The sequence below is a fragment of the Hoplias malabaricus genome, chromosome X2 (genome assembly GCF_029633855.1).
Source record: "Hoplias malabaricus isolate fHopMal1 chromosome X2, fHopMal1.hap1, whole genome shotgun sequence".
NCBI lineage: Eukaryota > Metazoa > Chordata > Actinopteri > Characiformes > Erythrinidae > Hoplias > Hoplias malabaricus.
In genome coordinates, this window is record NC_089819.1 from 2,770,053 (window position 1) to 2,791,974 (window position 21,922).

The window sequence follows — 21,922 nt, forward strand, 5'->3', positions numbered from 1 at the left end:
GAGTGAGCACCATATTTAAAAACTCCAGCATCGCTGCTGTGTCTGATCCAAAATAACACACATTAACTCACCACCACCATGTCAGAGTCACTGCAGCACTGAGAATTATCCACCACCAACTAGGGATGAGTGGATTGATACCTAAATACACCAACACACATGCATGTCGAAAAGGTTGCACAGACAGTCACTTGCCAGGCTTTATCCAGGTAGTGTATAACTGATAAGGCAATGTTTATAACTGACTGTGGGGGAGTGATTCATATCTTTTCGCGCTCAGTGTCTGTTTACATTTCATGCCTGGGTTTCAGCCTGGGTTTTCCTTGGTATTGGATCAAAAGGAAAATGTATGGTATTGCACATCATATCTGCTCTCTGCTGATACAGATATGAAGCTAACCAAGTATGCAGAGCAGCTGATGAACTACAGGCTGCACTTGTAAAGCTAATGAAGCTGACAAATACACAGTGTAGACACATACTAAATTTAAATGTGATGTCGGGTGTATATATAGCCTTGTAATTCAAATATTCATTAAACTTATCATTTTTTTCTATAAGTAACGTCTGTTATACACAAAATATTTGTTCCCAAAGCACTGTATAAATTCAACAACATCAACAATAAGGCGATGTGTAGTAGCCAATCCTAGAGTAAGTGGCGGTGCTTCAACGAGTGAGGAAACCCGGGTCTGAAACTGTTAACGCCTTTGATTGGTTTACGCAGTGGACAGTGCAAAATCTAATTGGCTGGAATCAAAGCTAGTCCCGCCCTCTGCCCCTCCTCCATCACTGCTGAGTCTTATTAGGGCGTGTAACGCCGAGTGTAACTGCGGTGTATTTCACCTCCAGCGTCTTATTTACCTTAGTCCCAACGTACAGCATTAACTGACACCATGTCTTTGTCTCCTCCTGTGTTTCTTCTGCTCGTGTTGGGGAGTCTTCTGTCAGCAGGTAAGAAGAGAACCTTGACATACATTTATTGGTTTAATCCAATTCTTGTTATGCTTGTTGTTATTCATGTAAATATTATCCTTGTAATTCGTGTCTTGCCATTTCCGTGTTGGCAATACTGATAATAAACGTCCATGTGATTCCAGTGACGACTGACTGTATCCTTCACTGTTTACAACACTAATTCACCCTCAGTGTCCTGTCTTTGATTTTCCCATTGCAAATGGAACCTCTTCTCTGTGGTTTTGAGCATTTTAAACCAGTGTTGTCATATTGATTTTTATAAACCGCTCTCAGTACCGGTATAAACCAATATAAATATTTCTGAAATGGTTTCATGGTGTTTTCATGTTTTTCAAAAGGCCAAATCCTCATGAAATATTAAGCAAGTTTTTTTTTTTTTTTCTGCAGAAGTGCTTTTTCGAACTCTGCCTTTACTGGGTCATTTTCTTTGGACATCTCTGATAATTTACATGGATTACTGGTTTTCTAAATTTTCTAAATATGACATATATGCGGTAACATTTGCATAGGTAGCATTTTTTAAGCACTGTATTATAATGAGCAGAGAGCATTTCTCTGTAGAGGATGTATTCTAATTTCCAGGTATAAAAAGAACATATAACTTAACCAGTGGTGCTCAAATATTTGCATAAAAGTGTGAAATAAGGCAATTGCTAATATATAGCAATTTGACAAGTTATGATATAATTATGATGTACTATCTCATAGTTGTAGTTTCATCACATTATATAATGAGACTTAAACCCTTATACAAACCGGTTTCCAAAAAAGTTGGGACACTAAACAAATTGTGAATAAAAACTGAATGCAATGATGTGGAGGCGCCAACATCTAATATTTTATTCAGAATAGAACACAAATCACAGATCAAAAGTTTAAACTGAGAGAATGTATCATTTTAAGGGAAAATATGTTGTTTCAAAATTTCATGTCGTCAACAAATCCCAAAAAAGTTGGGACAAGGCCATTTTTTACCACAGTGTGGCATCCCCCCTTCTTCTTACAACACTCAACAGACGTCTGGGGACAGAGGAGACCAGTTTCTCAAGTTTAGAAATAGGAATGCTCTCCCATTCATGTCTAATACAGGCCTCTAACTGTTCAATCGTCTTGGGCCTTCTTTGTCGCACCTTCCTCTTTATGATGCGCCAAATGTTCTCTATAGGTGAAAGATCTGGACTGCAGGCTGCCATTTCAGTCCCCGGATCCTTCTCCTACGTAGCCATGATGTTGTGATTGCTGCAGAATGTGGTCTGGCATTATCTTGTTGAAAAATGCAGGGTCTTCCCTGAAAGAGATGACGTCTAGATGGGAGCATATGTTGTTCTAGAACCTGAACATAGTTCTCTGCATTAATGGTGCCTTTCCAGACATGCAAGCTGCCCATGCCACAAGCACTCATGCAGCCCCATACCATCAGTGATGCAGGCTTCTGAACGGAGCGTTGATAACAACTTGGATTATCCTTGTCCTCTCTGGTCCGGATGACATGGCGTCCCAGTGTTCCATAAAGAACTTCAAATCGTGACTCATCTGACCACAGAACAGTCTTCCATTTTGCCACACTCCATTTTAAAAGACCCCTGGCCCAGTGCAAACGTCTGAGCTTGTGGAGCTTGCTTAGAAATGGCTTCCTCTTTGCACTGTAGAGTTTCAGCTGGCAACGGCGGATGGCACAGTGGATTGTGTTCACTGATAATGCTTTCTGGAAGTATTCCTGAGCCCATTCTGTTATTTCCTTGACAGTGGCGTTCCTGTTTGAGGTGCAGTGACGTTTAAGGGCCCAGAGATCACGAGCATCTAGTAGAGTTTTACGGCGTTGATCCTTACACACAGCAATTGTTCCAGATTCTCTGAATCTTTTGATGATGTTATGCATGGTTGATGATGATAACTTAAAAGTCTTTGCTATTTTACGCTGGGTAACACCATTCTGGTATCGCTGCACTATCTTTCTGCGCAACAATGGTGGACTTGGTGATCCTCTTACCATCTTGGCTTCAGAGAGACACTGATACTCTGAGAAGCTCTTTTTACACACAATCATGTTGTCAATTGACCTAATTAGTGTTAATTGGTCTTCCAGCTGTTCGTTGTTTGCTCAATTTCCTTTTTCCAGCCACTTATTGCTACTTGTCCCAACTTTTTTGGGATTTGTTGACACTGAAATTTTGAATCAACATATTTTTTCTTTAAAATGTTATATTTACTCAGATTAAACTTTTGATCTGTCATCTATGTTCTATTACGAATAAAATATTGACATTTGCCGTCTCCACATCATTGCATTCAGTTTTTATTTACAATTTGTTTAGTGTCCCAAATTTTTTTGGAATCCGGTTTGTAGTTTTCGAGATTATGAGAACTACCAGAAACTTTCTATTTATTTTGACTTTCTAAATGTCTATAATAAAAAATAAAAAAAAAAATGTAAAATAACACACAGTCTCCACAGGTATTGCTACTGAATAATGTTTTAACTAATGTGTCCCATGTTTAGTATTCTGAGTCTGGTGGGTAGACTTTCAGATTTTCCCCCTTTTTTTTTCCTGAGAGATTTTTTGATTCTGGATTATTATGCTTTCTGTTAAATCTTAGCTGTGAACTCATCCCCATTTCCCCCATTTGAATCTTATTTCCTCACAGTGTTCCTTTCCCATGCTCTTAAATATGTGTTTCTGCCACTGATTGAATCCAAATCCCCATAAAGCTAATTTGTGACAGTGTCTGTTATAAAGTAAATGTGCCTATATTTTAAAATTCTATATAAATAAAATTCTGTGGAATATATTCATAATTATAAAAATGTCCATAAAGAGCCTGGATTTTGTGAGATATATCATTGTCTACTTGGTCAAAATAAAACCATGCAATTTGAAAATATCCTCTTTCTTGTTATTTTTATGTTTACCAGCAAGAATGAATTCCTACATATTTCAATGTTGTGTGACCAGTTTTGTTATGTTTTGTATGTATTTGTCATGTATTACAGGGCAGACAAGGACTATAGGGCCTCTTTCTCCACTGCTGAAAACATCCAGCATTTCAACGGTAACCTATTTCTCTGTAATTCTAAATATTCTGGACTACAGAAATAGAAAACTCACTATCATGGGATGAACATGAAAATGAGGAAACAAACCAAGGAGATACATATATAGATACATATATCTATATATACTTTTTTTTTACCATATTTTGTGAAAAATAATGTGGCCTTTTAAATATAGGCTAATTCCACATTTTAACTTTTGTAGTTTTATCCATCTCCTAGCAAACACACTGAAGCCAGAGTGTACGTTTTCATTAAGCTACTGCAAATTCATTCATATGAAGATAAAGATAGTTTTTACATTTTAACACACCAATAAATGAATACAGATTAAAATCTGTAAGATAAGATTTTTAAAACAGGGCTGTGATCATAGACAGCGAGTGCTCATAAAGTGTGAAGAATTTCACTTCTTCTTTTGCAGAAATAAGACATGTGCAGCAAGATGTGTATACTGATCTAAACCAAAAGAAAAAAAAGGCAAGCATGGGAATACACATTTCTGAATTTAAAATGAGGACATGAAAATGTTGTTGTTGCTAAAGTGTGGCCACACTTCTACATTAACTGTCCGATGTGAATCTGAAATATGGTTGTGAAAGTACTTTTTGTAACTTTCTACTGTCACTCGTGCACATGTACAGTATGCAGGAGTATCGACACTGGGGAGTGGACATATATTTAATTTTCCACAGACTCATTCATTCATTCATTCATTATCTGTAACCGCTTATCCAGTTCAGGGTCGCGGTGGGTCCAGAGCCTACCTGGAATCATTGGGCGCAAGGCAGGAATACACCCTGGAGCGGGCGCCAGTCCTTCACAGGGCAACACACATTCACTCACACACTCACGGTCACTTTTTGAGTCGCCAATCCACCTACCAACGTGTGTTTTTGGACTGTGGGAGGATACCAGAGCACCCGGAGGAAACCCATGCGGACACGGGGAGAACACACCACACTCCTCACAGACAGTCACCCGGAGGAAACCCACGCAGACACAGGGAGAACACACCGCACTCCTCACAGACAGTCACCCAGAGGAAACCCACGCAGACACAGGGAGAACACACCACACTCCTCACAGACAGTCACCCGGAGGAAACCCACACGGGCACAGAGAGAACACACCAACTCCTCACAGACAGTCACCCGGAGGAAACCCACACAGACACAGGGAGAACACACCAACTCCTCACAGACAGTCACCCGGAGCGGGAATCGAACCCACAACCTCCAGACCCCTGGAGCTGTGTGACTGCGACACCAACCTGACTGATAATTAGAGGAGCAGAAAACTACAGTGAGAGAAAACACATTGTTGAAGTCACAGGTTCTTTAATATATCGATATACACAGCTCCTTAACTACATTTTTACATAGAGCATTTAGCAGATGCTATTATCCTGAATGACTTACAAAAATTCTTATCCTTAGCTACTTTGTATAGACTAGAATGTTTAGATGCTGCCATGTACTTGTTTCGATCATAGGAGGAAGTTCATGAAACCACAACCAAACTACAATGTTTCACAACATTTAGGACTAATATTAAGGAGAGTGTGTGAGAATCCAGTAGTAAAAATGTAAATAAATAAAAATACTGCAGGACAGTATGAAGGATGGGATTTAAAAAAAAAAAAACCTAAAAAATGCAACCACTATAAGTTGGGACTATTTTCTTTTAAATTTTCTATTTAAAAACGAAAGTGAAGCTGCTTGTATGACTTAGCCAAACTCCTTTCATGACGCCAGTTGAAACTTTCTATGGATTTAGAAAATATTTGTAATCATTTGGGAGAGAACTGAACATTTTTTAAAAGAGGAATTGGTTTCTAAGTTGAACTAAATGTTATTTAAACAAATGACCATTGTTATTTAATTAAAAAATATAATTTTTTATAAATATGAGGTGTTAATAAGCTAGATTCATAATCTTTAAATTGTCTAAACCAAAACTAACACATACGTTTGGCTACAATATTATCCTCAAGAACAGAAAAAAATTGATGCAGTGCAATCTTTGCAGTGGTTTGTCCTTGATGGAACGTATAATGAGTGCAAAGATGAAAAGATTCTTCTCGCTTGCCATTTTTCCAATATTTTATATTTTTGTTTGTTTGTTTTCTCAATAAACTGACAATTGTCATTTTTAATACTACACAACAGTTGCCATAACATGACAGTACAGTGTGAGAATGTTTGAAATTTGTATTACAGTAATGCATTGCACCCAAAAAGGGCTTTAAAACATATTTGTATGCCTAATATAAGTGTCTGATTACTTGCTTTCTCTCTCTATATTTAGATATGGACTTAAAACATAGATTGTCCTGTGTATGTTAACTTACATTTTGGTTATAACCTCACTTATTTCTTCAACATTACCTATAATATCGGCCTAAACATGACACAGTATACATCACATGTAGGCAATGAGATTAGAGGTTATGTCGGACCAACTAATTATTAACTCTCCTTTTTAGACTAAAAATATGTGCAACGAGTGTACCAAGATCATAGAGCTTTTTGTGGACATGATTTCCAAGAACAACACAGAGGTGAGTATGAATGGATGAATGTTTGACTGTATGTGGTGGGTTTTTTTTTAGGGGGTGGGGGTATTATAAGAAAGCATTAAATGTTTTCATTGAATTCTGTCAACTGTTGAAGACAGTTATAGCACACAAAGAACAGATCTCTCCCAGATGCAAATCACTGTGCTCTACAGTATATTCAGAAGGGCAAACGTCTCTGTAGAAATTCATGTTTGCAGAACTGAAAATGTTTATTTGTGGTTTGGCCTATTTGAAGGTTTAAGGAAGTGCAAAATTGTGGTGTGTCTTTCACATATTGTTTTAAGGAGTTTAGAACAGTGACCCTTATCATGAGGAAAAGTTAAGAAAAGTAAGGTTTAGAGCAGGGGTGTCAAACCAGATCCACGGAGGGCCGTGTGGGTGCAGGTTTTCTTTCCTACCACGCAGAAGCCACACCTCATTCCACCTGTTTTTAATCATTGGATCTAATCAATAGATCTTGACTTTCAGTAGTGTGGGGCTTTTGCGTGGTTGAAAAGAACACCTGCACTCACACGGCCCTCCGTGGATTTGGTTTGACACCCCTGGTTTAGAGCCTTATATTTTAGATTATCTACACTCAGTGGCATCTGTGAAAATTAAATGTCCTGCAATTTATCGTGGTAGTAAGCATTTGTTCCTTTGGGGAAAAAAAACACATCAAAATAAACATTCATTCATTCATTGTCTGTAACCGCTTATCCAGTTCAGGGTTGCTGTGGGTCCAGAGGGGGCGCCAGTCCTGTACAGGGCAACACACACTCACACATTCACTCACACACTCACACCTAGGGAGACTTTTGAGTCACCAATCCACCTACCAATGTGTGTTTTTGGAGCTTGGGACGAAACCGGAGCACCCGGAGGAAACCCACGCGGACACGGGAGAAAACACCAAACTGTTACTTGGAGCAGGACTTGAACCCACAACCTCCAGGTCCCTGGAGCTGTGTGACTATGACACTACCTGCTGCGCCATCTCAAAATAAACAGTACATTATAATTTTAATAAATTACATGTATGCACCATATATTATTAGCTCTTAAAAAAAGTCAATATTTACAGGTTCCATCCAGGTCATCGTTTTTATAATCAGTATTTCATTTAAACATACCGTTAAATCATGTATTTCGGATGGAATTGAATAAAAACCATACATTAGCTAAAGTGCAACAAGACATCAGGGACTAGGATTGTTCTTCCAACCAATGCTTGATCTTATCTATTATCTTTATATATATATATATAAAAACAGTACACACACACAAATATGACTACAATTATAACTATTTGTTTATTTAAACAAGGTTTCCTTTGTGTGCCCTGGTCCCTTTCAACAGTTTAACAGTTGTGATAGGTGGATTGGCAATGGAAATGTGTTCATAGATGTAAATGTGTGAGATGCCCTGTGATGGACTGCTGCCCTGTGTCCAGTGATTCTGGGTAGACTCTGGATTACCATGACCCTAAACAGGATAAAGCAGTTACAAAAGATGAATGAATGAATGAATTTGATCCTAACATTATTTGGTGTTTCTACACTCAGAAACATTACGTTAAGCTTACAACACTGTGATGATCCACTGACCTGTAATAATGAGAATAGAGCCATTGTATGAAACTACACACTCCCTCCACCCCTTCCTTTTCTCCTTGATTTCAGAACAGTGCTGTAAAAATGAAGTACACCCTGCTGTAGGGAAGCGTGGGTGCATATATACCAAATTATACCTAGTGTTTCTTTTAAAACAACTCTCTGGGCAGTCTTCAGAATGGTTGCAATTTAAAGTAGCGATGCCTGAGCCATTCAAGGCATTGAGCCCATCCAAGTTCATCTGGTCTTGCACAGCCTGGGTGAGTCTCTCTCACTCACCAGTAAGCATGATGATGAGCAGTGCAGGCATGTGTTAGCCTATATAATAGATCTGAGCAGTTGGTGTTCTCCAAGCATGTTGAGGTTTTATGTGAACCACACCTCACACCTGCCAGGTTGACTGAGGAATCTCAGGAATGAATTACGACTGGTCAATTATTCAAAATCGACTTTCAGAGCTTCTAATCAACGTAATCTTGCTTGTATCATTTATGTTTAAATTCTGTTAATATCCTTTACTGTGTGTGCGTGTACTGTCCTCTTTAAAACATATTACCACACATGTAGTCACGTGATTCTGCATATGGAAACAACGTGTTGGAGAACCTGAACACAAAGGCATTGACAATTGACATGACAAGCTTTGTCAGTGAACTGTGAGGGCAACGAACAAAAATGATTTTTCATTAGTCAATCAACCTTGGATATGCAGAATGTGCCATGGAAATGTAACTTATCGTTATTAATCGTAATCGAGGTAAAATGTTTAATGAATTGGGATGTTGATTTGTGGTCATTTCAGCATTAAAATAAGTGGAATTGACAATGATTAAATCTGTGAGATAATTGGGAATAAATAAATATCTATTGATGTGCTTATCTGCTCTTCCTGTTTCTTAATACAATAATGTAATAATGTTCAAACCATGTAAACCATGACAAAAGACAAATAAATGATCATGTTATTTTCTATGGCCATAAACCTAGGTTACACAAGAGCCAGGCTTTCACAGTTAAGATGTCCAAGTGTCCTGTTTGGAGAAATATACAGAAATTGTGATGTTTTTCCAAAGAGCTATGGTCTTTTAGGAACTGTGGGTTTTTTTCAGGAGCTGATCCGACTGTCTCTCAATCAGTTTTGTGATAAACTGCCAGAGTGGGAAGCCCAAATGGACTGTGTGGAAGGAATAAAAACATATCTGCCAGTTGCCATAAAAGGTTTCATTTCCTTCACCGTAAGTTGCACATGTATACATTTTATGAAGCTTAGATATGTATCTCTTATCTAATAATGGATTTTGATTAATAGTTTGAACGACTTCCTTCACTGAGTTAACAATTTTTTATTATTGTCAAAAGTATACACTACACACAAAGATTTTCTTTATGTTTAATGAGTGCACACGCTACTATGGAAGCCTAATAATGCCAGGTAAAAGAGGTAATTGCATTACTCTATTATGGCAGCAGTATTAATATTAATATACATCAATATACCGTAGCATGTTCAATTAATAACTTATTTTCTCAACAAAATGAATTAGTTTGTGGAAACTATGACTTAGATTCTCAAAATGATTACTCAGTATCATGAAATCTTGAAAGGTAACAACTTATTAATATCAGATACATATCTAGATACTATGTGAATATTTTGACATACTGCTGCCAGAAATAGAATTTATTTTAATTAATCTCTCCTCCTACAGGAATTATGTTCCATAAATAAATGGTAATTAGTTTAATAATTAGATTACATTTTTATTTATAAGTAATTTAATCTTGCATAATGGTGGCACAACACATAGTATCATGGTCACACAGCTCCAGGGTTCTGGGGTTGTAGGTTCAATCCCTCCCTCAAATCAGTGTTGGTGTCTGTCTGTGTTCTCCCTGTGTTGGCATGGGTTTCTTCCCACAGTCTACAAATAAAATGTAAATACATGTTGTTAGGTGGATTGATTGTTCAAAAGTGTCCATAGGTGTGAGTGGCTGTCTGAGTGTGTTGATGCTGTTTGATGGACTGACACCCAATCCAGTGTGTGTTTCTGGCTTGCACAGTGATTCCAGGTAGACTTTGGATCCACCGAAACCCTAAAAAGGATTAAGTGGTTACAGATCATAATTTAATGTTGACTTCCAGATCTGAACATTTACACCCTATATGTCAAATAAATAAATAACTAAAATATCTGTTGGTTTACAGAAGCACAAGGAGGGTCAAATCTGCATGATGCTTGGACTTTGCACTGTCCAGTCAGAAAGCAAATCACCTCAAGTCCTTCATGTTGGCATGGACACAAGTGGTCTCCAAGTTCAGCCTTCAACAGGGACACAGCATGAGGTATGCTAATGCATTTATGTGCAACAGGACCATCCACTTCTAGAGATGTGCCCTCCTATATATTTTAGTTTCAGTTCTAATTTAAAGAGCATTCTTAGCTCCAAAACAGCAGCATTTATAAATATTTATAGAAGTGATATTTTGTTCTTTTACATTTTTGTATAAAGTGTATGGTGCCACTAAGCCAGAGGTATTCAAACTTTTTCCTCCCCCAAGTTCTTTTTATACATAGACAATTAGAGGGAAATTAAGGCACTACCTACCAATTACATCAATTGTCCAACAGCTGTAAAATGCTTTATAAATTTAAAGATTTAACAAATTAACTGTTCTGTGTACTGCTCTGTTGATTTTTTTTTTTTTTTTTCTTTTTTGAGGTTGAAGGATATTATTTTGCTGCTGTAACTCTCCAACACAGATAATTAATTTAAATTTTGTAGACCACTAAATATAAGAATTCATTTCTGAAGAATTACAAATATCAAGTCTGATGAGGCTGAATAACCTCCATGTTCACCATGAAATGCAAATTAATTTAACAGCCTTTTGAATTCTAGGACAAGGAAGCTGAAATAGTTGTGCAGAAAATGTATTCTCTTTTGTTACATGAAATAAAAAAAAATAATCTATATAAGCCCCTCACACCTGATTTAAAATTAGATCAGTGGTAAATATGAACCTTGCTGGAAAACAGCCAACTGTTTCTGTGTCCCGTTGATTTTTTATTTATTTCTTGATAATCATTTGAATTATGATTCTTAAGTTACTCATTCAAATTCCTTCCCCTTGGTTTTGACACCACACAGGTCCAAATCAGTCCCCAGTGCACATTTTGTCTTTTCATCATCAAAAAACTGGAAGACATGCTGCCAAAGGAGAGGACTGAAGTAAGACTTCAACAACACTACTAAAGTTTTCTTTACTAAATGCTAAATGCCTAAAAATGTGTAATCTCTTCTAGAAAGCCATAGTGGATGCTCTAGAGAAAATCTGCTCCCACTTGCCTGATCACTACAAAGAACAATGCGACAACTTCCTGGAAACGTACGGCACACAGCTCCTGGACTTCCTGCTCACCTCCGCTACTCCCCACGCTATTTGCACCCTGCTGCACCTGTGCCTTGTCCAGGACCAACCTGCTGTTGGTAATTACAGAAATGATCTGGCTGATTCAACTAATTAGGATAAAAAAATTTAATAGCTTGTCATTTGAAATTATCTTAAATCTAGTCCATATATCTAACATTTCTCATTTTACAGATTACATATCTGATATATTTACGTGATTAAAGTATTAGAGCGCAAGGTTAAGTTTTTTGGGCAAGTCTGTACAATCGAACAAAGGCTTTAAAACCAACCATGTTGGGCCACTTCTAGTCTGGATACAAGATGAGATGCAGATTCCTTATGGCATATTGCATAAGGATCAAACATGACATTTGATCAGGAGTTTCCAAACATTTGCACAAAACTTACATACACATTCTTGTACTTATTGGTTCTCCCTTTTCAGTGCCCTACCAGTCTTCAGACTGTCAGTCCTGTAGAACCCTGGTGATCCTGACCCAGATCAGAATGGCCCAGAGTTCTACTGAGCTTCAAACCTCCTCAACGCTCTGGAAAACATGCCACCTTCACCCTAACGCGCTTCCAGGGGTAAAAGCCATAACACTGGACAATATATCTTTGATAGAAATGGCTGGTTCTGTACTCATATTGACACAAATAGGGCTGAACATTGGCTGTTTTTGTGTTGAATTTACAATTTAAAAGAGCATGCATTTTTTTTTTTTTTTATTGGAAATTTAGCATAACACAGATCTAATGAGCTAGAAGCCTGCCAAGATGCATTTGGCATGAAAGCTTTAAGACTGAAAAACGTATGTGCTGGACCTCTTGAGGGAAATTTATTAAAAATAGTAAACATTTATATCACAGATGCAGTGTTTTCAGAATAAATAAGGTGACATTTTTCCCACAAATATTAAAAATGTAGCTTGAAAACTTGACAAACTTGGTATCCGAGTACTTGCTTTCATTTTATATTGGGAAATGCAAAGCAGACATGCAAAGCTGCATGCCTAAAGCACCATACTCACTGACACTGCATTACTTTACTGTTTGACATACAGTTTCCGATATTGTATGACTTGTTGTTATCTACAAAAGGGGATCGTAAAAACATACTAAATGCATGCTTCAAGATGGCTGCTTTATTTTATTTTATTTTTTAACTCTGTATCATATTCAGGAAAGTATATTTGTGTTAGACAGATTAGTTAACATATGATTATAGGCGAATGTGTGTAAGTATTTAGGTGCTTTTTGCAGAGTTAAGTGCTGAGTTAAAAGCTTGCAATATCTAATACAGATGTTGAAACCAAGAAGCTAATGTTTTAAGAAAACAAATTACAAAAAATGTGTCATCCCAACAGCAATATATAGGGTTATTGTGTAAGTTTGATCTGAAGTCAAATCACATCAACAGCATATAACATTTACTGTTTTAATGATCAGCGTTTTTGATAGACTAACATTCTGTGCTTTTCTAGTGTGAAAACTTCATTGAGCGTCATGGCCTGTCACTAGTGAGGATTCTGGGCAAACAAGACAAAGCTGTGAATGCATGCCAGGTAATCTAACATATCATCTGTTACTCTGCACTGGCACTGCAATTTAGTTAAATGTGTTTAACCTTTTCTGATTTCATGATGTTCTGATGTTTTCTTTTTCTAAACAGGAATTCTTTTGTAAAGGACAAGAATAGCAAGATGGAACTCCAAGCAAAAAACCATCTGTATCTTTATTCGCAATTCTCGTCAGGATAAATAGTGTTATCTACCTGTATTTTATTTGTTCTTTAATTTGCAATCTGTTCTTTTTTGTTTGTTTTTTTACACACACACACTGCACTAAGATCAAAGAATTATCATGACAATTATCACATATTTGATTTTTAAAATTAGGTTTTGTAAGACTTTTCTTTTATAAAAGTTCTCTTTAAAATAAAATCATGTTTTAAAAACCCCAAATGAGATACTGTGCTTTATTAACAAATAAGCATTTTTTATTTTTACATCAGAACCAAATAAAATGCCACATTTTACAGCTGATATTAAAATTTGTATACGACCAAATTAAAATGTTAAATACCTGTAGAAGCCGCACAGCTAATAACTAGTACAATATCAGCCTACACCAACCTACATTTCTTTTGAAATTTTAATGACATTCTGGTGATTTGGTAAAAATGAAATGTAGATTTCCCAAACTAACCTGTGAGATGAAAGGTTGTCTCCTGCAACTGAAATATTATAATACACTGCTGAATATGATTAAAATGTTAAATAAAAAAAAGCTTTTTATTTTTAAACAAATCAAAGTATTTACTCAAATTTTGGTACAAATAATATGAAGGTCAGAATGACACCATTAATAGAGTTCAGTAAAAATGTTAACTCGTAGTATGATGACCATCTGAATGTTTTCAGCGCCCATCATGCTCCTGTATGGCTTTTTCCGTTATTTACACTTTCTTGCCTCTTCCATATCTGAAATAGAAGAATATTCATCATGAACAAAGTAACATTTATCAAATTCTCCATATTCTAAAACAACACATTCTAGTTTTATCTTCGGTGTCCTAAAGTTAATTTAGAAATGCCGTTATGTTTATTTAAATATAATGTAATTATTTTTCTTTTCAATATTTGTCTCCATTGTTTGATAGATGGTTTCTGGAGACTGCCTTTCAGCTTTTAAAATAGAAATTAAGCCAGTATTTCCATGCTTTTGTCAATGAATTCTGACTTAGACGTTTGTTGCATTTTCTGCATCCTACAATTCAGGTAAACCTAAATACATTCCATGCTGTTAAGACTGAGGCTGTCCCATGTTTCATAATTTTCCAACGCAAAGTTTGACATTCTGTTCTAAACAGCTTTCTTGTTTGTTCTTTTTCATTTTCATAATAGCATACTTTCAAATCCATAACTATGGTTCTCACAATGAGAGGATAAACACCAGAGAATTGAGACCTGAAGTAGACTGAGCTTCAAGATGAAAGCTTTTTGTTCTGTTACTTATTGATTTTTTTGAAGGTAACAATGTTCTCTACCTCTATTTTAATAACTGCTGGATCTTCAGTTTTGTAAACTCATGTTTTTTTTTTAACTTATTTTCCATTCCTCTCTTTGAATGATAACATGATGTCAGTGGAACCCGTCGCCATAACTGAATGCAAACTGAAATGTAAAATGATCTGACAGGAAATGGATAAAACAAAAAGGAAACTAACCTGTATATATGCTTCTGACAGAGTAATCATCTGCGGCAGAATGTCGGTCACCTGCAGGTCTTGAAGCTCATACCACTTCCCTGTACCCTGTGAAATATTAAAATACACACACAGCTGTCTACTGAACATGTTCAAATGCTCACTATCAGTGTGAGCAAAATAAAAAAAAAACTCACATGATGTAAGACATGAATCCTGTATGATCCCTCAGAAGGTTTCCCATCATGCACCACATTGGCCACCAAATCATAGGTAGTGTTTTTCTCAGTAGCCTGCGCCTCTTCTGTGAGGTACTCACGTAAGTCAACATTCCTGCAGCAAGAAATCAATCAGAACATAAGAATGAACAATAACACAATAAGCATTACACAGAGATCTAATCAAAAACAGGCAAAACTACACAATGAACTCTGATAAAAAAATTTGAATGAAACTTTTGCGTTTATAATCCAGACTATCCAAAGACGACATCAACCAAAAATGTTGGTCCTGTCGATTTGTAAAATGGGAGACTCACGTAATTGGGAAGTTGACGATGGTGGGGTTCTTTTCAACAAAAAAGTTATTCTTGGTGAATCTTTTGATGCAGAAAATGAGATATGGTGGAAGTTTGGTTAACTGGAACCTTTTGAGGAAGTTCTCTTTGTATGTTTTGTACTCCTGTGGCAGAAAGTGAGAGAAAAGGATCCTATGTGAACACTTTTAAAATCCACATCTTTCCCATCAAAGAGACTAAATACATTTGTTAATTAAGTAAACAAATTAAACAATTTAAATGTAAAAAGGGCATGATTTAACGATTTTTGATTTCCCACTGCTGTAGCAGATTAATGCTCCACTGCTGTTCTGAAGCATGATATGAAGCATGAGATTTACACTCGGAGGAGGAAAATAAGACAAGCAGAAAATACCATAACTATAAAACTGCATTGTATAAAACTTTATTGTCCACTGTTTGTCCTCAAAATTTGAAGCAGTAGCTCATTTTAATTTAATATTTAAAAAAAAATTATTAAAGCTAAGAGAAGCATTAGGAGTGAAGTTAAATTGTTCATGGTTAACCCAACATTTACATGAGGATATTCAGACGCAGTTCAAAGCTGGTACCTTCTCCGTGTTTCCGTTGAACTTTCCCAGAATGTTGAAAAGAGGGACCTGAGGGATAATTAGCTGTTCCTTCTCATCTTTATACAGGGGTGCTGTGGGGAGGTCAAGGGTCAGGTACAGAAATGTAGACTCCAACATCTTTTCCTGATACTCCTCCTTCTTCAAAAGAGCTTCTTTCTCCTCTGCAGGCTGCAGAAAGTTAGAAACATGCATTAGAATTTGATGTGTCCCTTTATGGTTTGATGAGTTAGAATCTCTGTCACAATTAAATATGTCCAACTAAGAAAATTTAGCATTATCACTTGTTTAAAACATTTACTTTGCAGTACAACCAGTACTACACATTAGTTAATTAATGACTATTCTGGGTCTGACTTTATAATACATGCATCATATTGTATAATGACAGGTCACAATATGCTAAATATCACATGCTGTAAAAGAACACAAAAAAAAAAAAAAAAGACCCACACTGGATAAGAAAATGTTTCTACTCTTGGCTAGGTGTTCTGTTTGCTCATGCTAATGTGTACAAGGCATGTAAACTGAATCAGGATTTTATGTTTTATTCCAACAGTGAATTTTGATTACGCTATACTGCAGTGATTACCAACACCCCCCGTCCTGCTGACTCACCCAAAGTTTAACCGACTCTCGACAGTTCCATGTAATTATAGCCTGCAATAACCTGCGATTAGCTAAATCAGTTCTGTTGGAGCTGAAATCTGCAGAAACACAGATCTCCAGGAGGAGAGTTGGTGACCAGTGAATAAAAGTTAATGATCTGACTCAAAAACCACATTTGGTTGACATACCAAATCTGGGTGAGGAAGCTTCTTTGAGAAGATACGCATGGATCCCTGGAACACTTTTGTAAGAATAGCTGCGAAGTATCAAACAAAGCACATTAAATGAACATGCTTTATGGAACATAAATTCTATCACGAATATGAATGTAACAGTGTACCCTTGCTCCATAAATAAAGATATTAAATTAAATGCTGCTTTAAGACATTTACACAAATAGTGTGTGTGTATGCATAAAAACTACAGCTTACATGGTTTCTTTTTAGTTCCTCCGAGAGCACCATGCAATGCGTTTAGAAACCAAGAAAGAAAGTCCACAGCATCCCCTGCAGGACATAAAAAATATATCATATGTAGTTCACAAGGTTCACTAGCTCCATATAACATCAAGAACAGGACCTTGTAAAAGAAATCTGTACACACTTCTCTCATTCATGTAATCAGAAAATATTTTTGAAATAATCTTTTCAAAGTTTACAACTTTAGATTAACTTTGCTGTTCAAATTATGTACTCCCTAATAAACTAAAACTGATACCACAACAAGTATAATGCAACTATAGGGATTAAAGGGATCGTCTACAATTGTGGGAACTGCATTTCTCTCTGATGTGTTAACGTTCAGAAGCTCTGCACCTTTTAATGTAGAATGGTATGTTTGAGGGGGAAAAAAGACTGCTGTTTGTATATGGCTGAAGTGTAATTGGTCTGTAACGGTTTCAATTACCACAGAAAGTAATTTGTAACTTGAGTTGTTGTTTTTTTTTTTTTTAAGCCAGGGCTTTGTAAACCCATCAGACTGGTTTCGAGCACAGAAAGAGATCTGTGAGCTAGCAAGTGGTGAGGAAACATCTATTGAATTTTATAAAAATAAGTGTATTTTGATAACAATCACGAACATCACATTTTATGATCAAAAACTACAACAAATCACAAAACTGGAAAAACTTTTCATGGTGTGCAGGAGTGTCACATTTCAAAGCTGCTATCAAAAGCGTGTGCACTAACTTTTTGACTTTTATCATACTTTTAAACAGCTTTGGATGGTGTTCTTTAAGCACAGACAGAGAAAAACAAAGTGTGAGGATATCTAATAACAATAATGACTAAATAACCTCATATTTCCCACCTCCAGCTCCTCCTACATTTGTCCATGTGTAAAGGATATTGTACAAGGTTTCAGGAGTTCTCAAGTCCATCTCCATCCACCCATCTACCACTCAACCTGAAGCTCAAAAGCCCCACAGCATATTGACTGGATTGGTTATTCAGTTTTACAATGTATGAAACTCGGGCCGTCTGAATTTGAGACAATAATGCGGGCTTCTTATTGTTCTCATGAGATGTCTTTATATAAACAAAAACACACTGACGTTTATATATCCTGAGAATCACTGGCAAGGCTCTTTAAAGCCTGGATCACACACCTTTGCCTTATATTTAAATCTGTCCATAGAGTACCTTGCTTAGTGATCTGGAAGGTTTTCTTGCTGCAAAGCACCACTGCCTGCAGCATTTCATGTGGAGAGACATGAGCTTTGAAATTGCGTGGGTTCCACAACTTGCGCATGAGCTCCCCGAAACGCTGCACCAGCAGAAACATGATGTCACCGGGTGGCCTTCGGATTCCATGATAATTCTCTTCTTCTAAGAAGTAGTTCCTCAGAGGCGGCACATTGGACAGGGCCTTTCAAAAAACACACACACACGTTGGTCACACTATAAAGAGAAGAGCAGGCATTACTTGATTGCAGAATGGGATAACAATTAACAATACGGTAAAACAACAACAACAACAAAAAAACATCTGCAAGTTTTTGTGTTGCTTATAAATGAGAATTAGAAATAGAGCTGGACAATTTGGCCAAAATATATATCACAATATTTCTTAACTTTGGTCAATATGATATAATGCTGATATCTATATTAACAATATAAAAGCCACATAAAATCTGACAAAAATGGTCACAATGGATATGTGTATCTTTAAACTTATTCAAAAAAAATGTTTCTACTCTATGAAACCTCCTTCTATAGAACTATATAATTCATTCATTCATTCATTCATTGTCTGTAACCCTTATCCAATTCAGGGTCGCGGTGGGTCCAGAGCCTACCTGGAATCATTGGGCGCAAGGCGGGAATACACCCTAGAGGGGGCGCCAGTCCTTCACAGGGCAACACAGAAAAACACACACACACACACACACACACACCTATGGAGACTTTTGAGTCGCCAATCCACCTACCAACGTGTGTTTTTGGACTGTGGGAGGAAACCCACATGGACACGGGGAGAACACACCACACTCCTCACAGACAGTCACCCGGAGCGGGAATCGAACCCACAACCTCTAGGTCCCTGGAGCTGTGTGACTGCAACACTACCTGCTGCACCACCGTGCCGCCCCAAAACTACATAATTTTATAAATAAATTCACCACCTTTTCGGTAAACAGACAGAAAAAGAAAATGTTTCAGTGTATAGTTCTCATTGGTATTTATATTTTAACCTGAATGTTTCCACTTATTATATAATTCTTACAGCAAAATCACAATTATCTGTACATTTTTGCTTTTATTTCACACTTAATTTGGCAAAACAACCGTTCACACACAATTTTTTTTTTTTAATAATTACATCTGAATTTAACCAAGACAACTGCTATATGTATAAAAATGCTGCTGCCGTGGCTTCAGAATTGTATGACGTTTCATGCAAAGGGATTTTAATTTAAAGCAACTGGCTCCCTCAAGTTGAAACTGTGTTTCGAGTGATAAACACACAGTAAAGTGTGAGCCATTCTGGCTGAAAAAAACACCGAACTGATGTCAGCACCCTGTAATGAACATCAGTCAATGAAACACTTTAAATAATTTATATCCAAATATCTAAATTGTGTTTAAAAACCAAATCAACGTTTTAGAAATATTTTCTACTGTGATATATATTGATACTGAATAATTGTCCAGCGCTAATTACAAATGTGCAACCAGAGGTTTTTGTAATATTCGTGACAAACCTTGTACAATGCTTTACTTGTTTATTTTGCATCATAAACATTCCACTACTGTGTATGTGGTCTGCCTTACCTGTAGAACTACGTTGGCATAGTCATTAGCCTTGATATTATTAAGCCCCACAATGCCAGGCAGGTATGTTGTGCCATCGTAGGCCCTGTACAGCTTCCCTTGCTTGTCCAAACCAGAGATGTGCTGTTTGGTGAAGGTCGGCTTCAGCACATACTACAGACACAAATACTGTATTAACACTTTAATGCCAGGCTACAAAAAAAAAAAAAAAAAAAAAAAAAAAAAAAAAAAAACAGCAAATGACAGTCATAACAAAATCAAATGTTTCAAACGTCTCGCAGAAGCTGGTGGTTTGATCTCTACTCACCGTAATATCCTCAAGAGACGAATCAATGATCTCGTAGTTGTCTGGCAGACAATAGAACTTGAGTGTGTGGAGATTTAAGAAGACATGATGTGTGAACTGAACACTGTGAGTGTAAGCATGGGACTTCAGGCCTCTCCCTACAAAAACACATTGGTTTAAAGGAAATCAATCAAGGAAACCAATTCAGCCTCACTGAATAAACTACTCTTGGAGACGTAATAACAGCACTTGCTGTTTTTCAATTGATATCAGTGGTACCAACCCCATATTACTATTCTTCAGGTGCAGAAAAGTATCAAATTAAATACAACTAATAATACACATTAACTGATTACTTGAAATATAAATATCTCTTTGTTCTACATTCCCAGACAAGACATTTCATGTTCATGTATATGTGCCTACCTTGGAAATACTTCCCACAGATGAGACAGGCATAGACATTAATGTGGGAGAGAGATATTGAGCACAGCTTCTCAAAGTCAAAGTCCAAAACACTCCTAAATAAAAGAGAAATCATATGCAGATTACAAGACAAATTTATTTTGTGTATATGAGTGGCACACAATGATTTTTCTCTATCCAACCTGTTGATTGTGTCAAGGTATGGACAATGTCTGCTCCGCTTGTCTTCAGTGTCATGAGAACGATGCACTTTCCCTCGAACCTCTAGAAGTACATTTTTAAAAAGACAAAAGCACAGCATAAATATTCTCTTCTATTTAAGTAATGCATGATAGTTTTTTTTTGTAAACCACTAATAATTTAAAACTCAATCAGCATTGCTGTGTCTGATCCACTTATTGCAACACACTAACAATCTCGTCAGTGTCCCTGCTGCGCTGAGGATGATACACTGCTGCACTCAAATTATACACGCGCTGATGTTTGAGGTCCTGGCCATTGAAAAACAGAGTAAAAGGGATGGACAAAGTATGCAGAGCAACGGGTGCAATACAATTTATAATTGTAGAACTACAAAGTGTTCCTTTATGGAAAATGAAGCTGATAAAATTGACAATGTATATAGAATATTAAAACTGTGCCAGTGTGAGTATTTAGACGAGTTCTCCAAAATAAATCTTTATTGAGATCTTGTTAAAAAGTTTGAACGCCCTTAAAGCAGAGCACTATAATACCTTCAGATTGAATCCGTGTTCATAAGCTCCTTGTTCCAGCTCTAACAACTGAAAGTTTTTGAATGTTAATGGAAACTCGAGTAAAGAAATAAGCTGTTAGCTAGACAGCTTCTCAGCTAGCCACGTTTATTGTGTTTGCCGAAGGGGAAAATTAAGTCGTTTAGAAAGGTTATCTCAACGTTACCTTCTTCTTCATCATCATCGAGATCCCGCTCTCTTTTCACACTCGTCATTTTTTTCTGTTGTAGCCTTTAATTTCTGAAAGAGTGGTCAATATTTCTGCACCATTCACTCAGTTCAAACGAAACACAATCTCCCAGCAACCCTCGCGAGAAAGACTGAGCTTTCATCAAGGCCTCATCTCAAATTGTACATCGTTCCCTTTAGAGAGCACAACAAAGTTCATGAATCTAGCCTTGTGTCCGAAATGGCTCCTTCCCTACATTATTCACTATAGTGCACTATTATGGGGAACTGAATTCAGGAGGGTAGTGAATGATTTCGAACACTACTTCATGCGGGTTTTCACCCAGTGAACGCAGTGGATTATGGGTAGTATCAAAAAGTAGGTTGAACACTACTTTTTGCAGTGCATTGTGGGATTGTTTGAGTGCACTGAAAATTGT

The 21,922-nt window shown here is 36.8% G+C and overlaps 2 protein-coding genes across 2 annotated transcripts; one reads left to right on the forward strand and one right to left on the reverse strand.

Annotated features, from left to right (window-relative positions):
• The first annotated feature begins 936 nt into the window (after positions 1-936).
• Positions 937-13,550, forward strand: LOC136677013 (prosaposin-like). The gene is made up of 11 exons (XM_066654357.1): positions 937-954; positions 3,971-4,029; positions 4,455-4,510; positions 6,519-6,593; positions 9,313-9,438; positions 10,410-10,547; positions 11,354-11,434; positions 11,509-11,692; positions 12,061-12,203; positions 13,100-13,180; positions 13,288-13,550. The coding sequence occupies exons 4-11, from the start codon at positions 6,528-6,530 to the stop codon at positions 13,312-13,314; spliced, it is 846 nt and encodes a 281-aa protein (XP_066510454.1). The 5' UTR covers positions 937-954; positions 3,971-4,029; positions 4,455-4,510; positions 6,519-6,527; the 3' UTR covers positions 13,315-13,550.
• A 69-nt stretch (positions 13,551-13,619) lies between these two features.
• Positions 13,620-21,738, reverse strand: LOC136677044 (ubiquitin carboxyl-terminal hydrolase 39). The gene is made up of 13 exons (XM_066654407.1): positions 21,481-21,738; positions 20,745-20,826; positions 20,563-20,657; positions 20,158-20,294; positions 19,851-20,003; positions 18,219-18,444; positions 17,010-17,084; positions 16,767-16,834; positions 15,952-16,140; positions 15,362-15,504; positions 15,021-15,156; positions 14,845-14,931; positions 13,620-14,098 (listed from the first exon to the last, which is right to left on the reverse strand). Exons 1-13 carry the CDS (start codon positions 21,527-21,529, stop codon positions 14,045-14,047), a joined length of 1,494 nt encoding a protein of 497 aa, XP_066510504.1. The 5' UTR covers positions 21,530-21,738; the 3' UTR covers positions 13,620-14,044.
• Between the last annotated feature and the right edge of the window lie 184 nt (positions 21,739-21,922).

Bases quoted from the DNA above. Each gene is read 5' to 3' on its own strand.
- LOC136677013 (XM_066654357.1), top strand. From the start codon at position 6,528: ATGTGCAACGAGTGTACCAAGATCATAGAGCTTTTTGTGGACATGATT. The intron at 11,693-12,060 runs GTAATTACAGAA...CTCCCTTTTCAG, and splicing joins CCAGGACCAACCTGCTGTTG to TGCCCTACCAGTCTTCAGAC. The intron at 12,204-13,099 runs GTAAAAGCCATA...GTGCTTTTCTAG, and splicing joins ACCCTAACGCGCTTCCAGGG to TGTGAAAACTTCATTGAGCG.
- LOC136677044 (XM_066654407.1), bottom strand. From the start codon at position 21,529: ATGACGAGTGTGAAAAGAGAGCGGGATCTCGATGATGATGAAGAAGAA. The intron at 17,085-18,218 runs GTACTCTATGGA...TATGTCCTGCAG, and splicing joins CTTCCAGATCACTAAGCAAG to GGGATGCTGTGGACTTTCTT. The intron at 14,932-15,020 runs GTGAGTTTTTTT...AATATTTCACAG, and splicing joins GGATTCATGTCTTACATCAT to GGTACAGGGAAGTGGTATGA.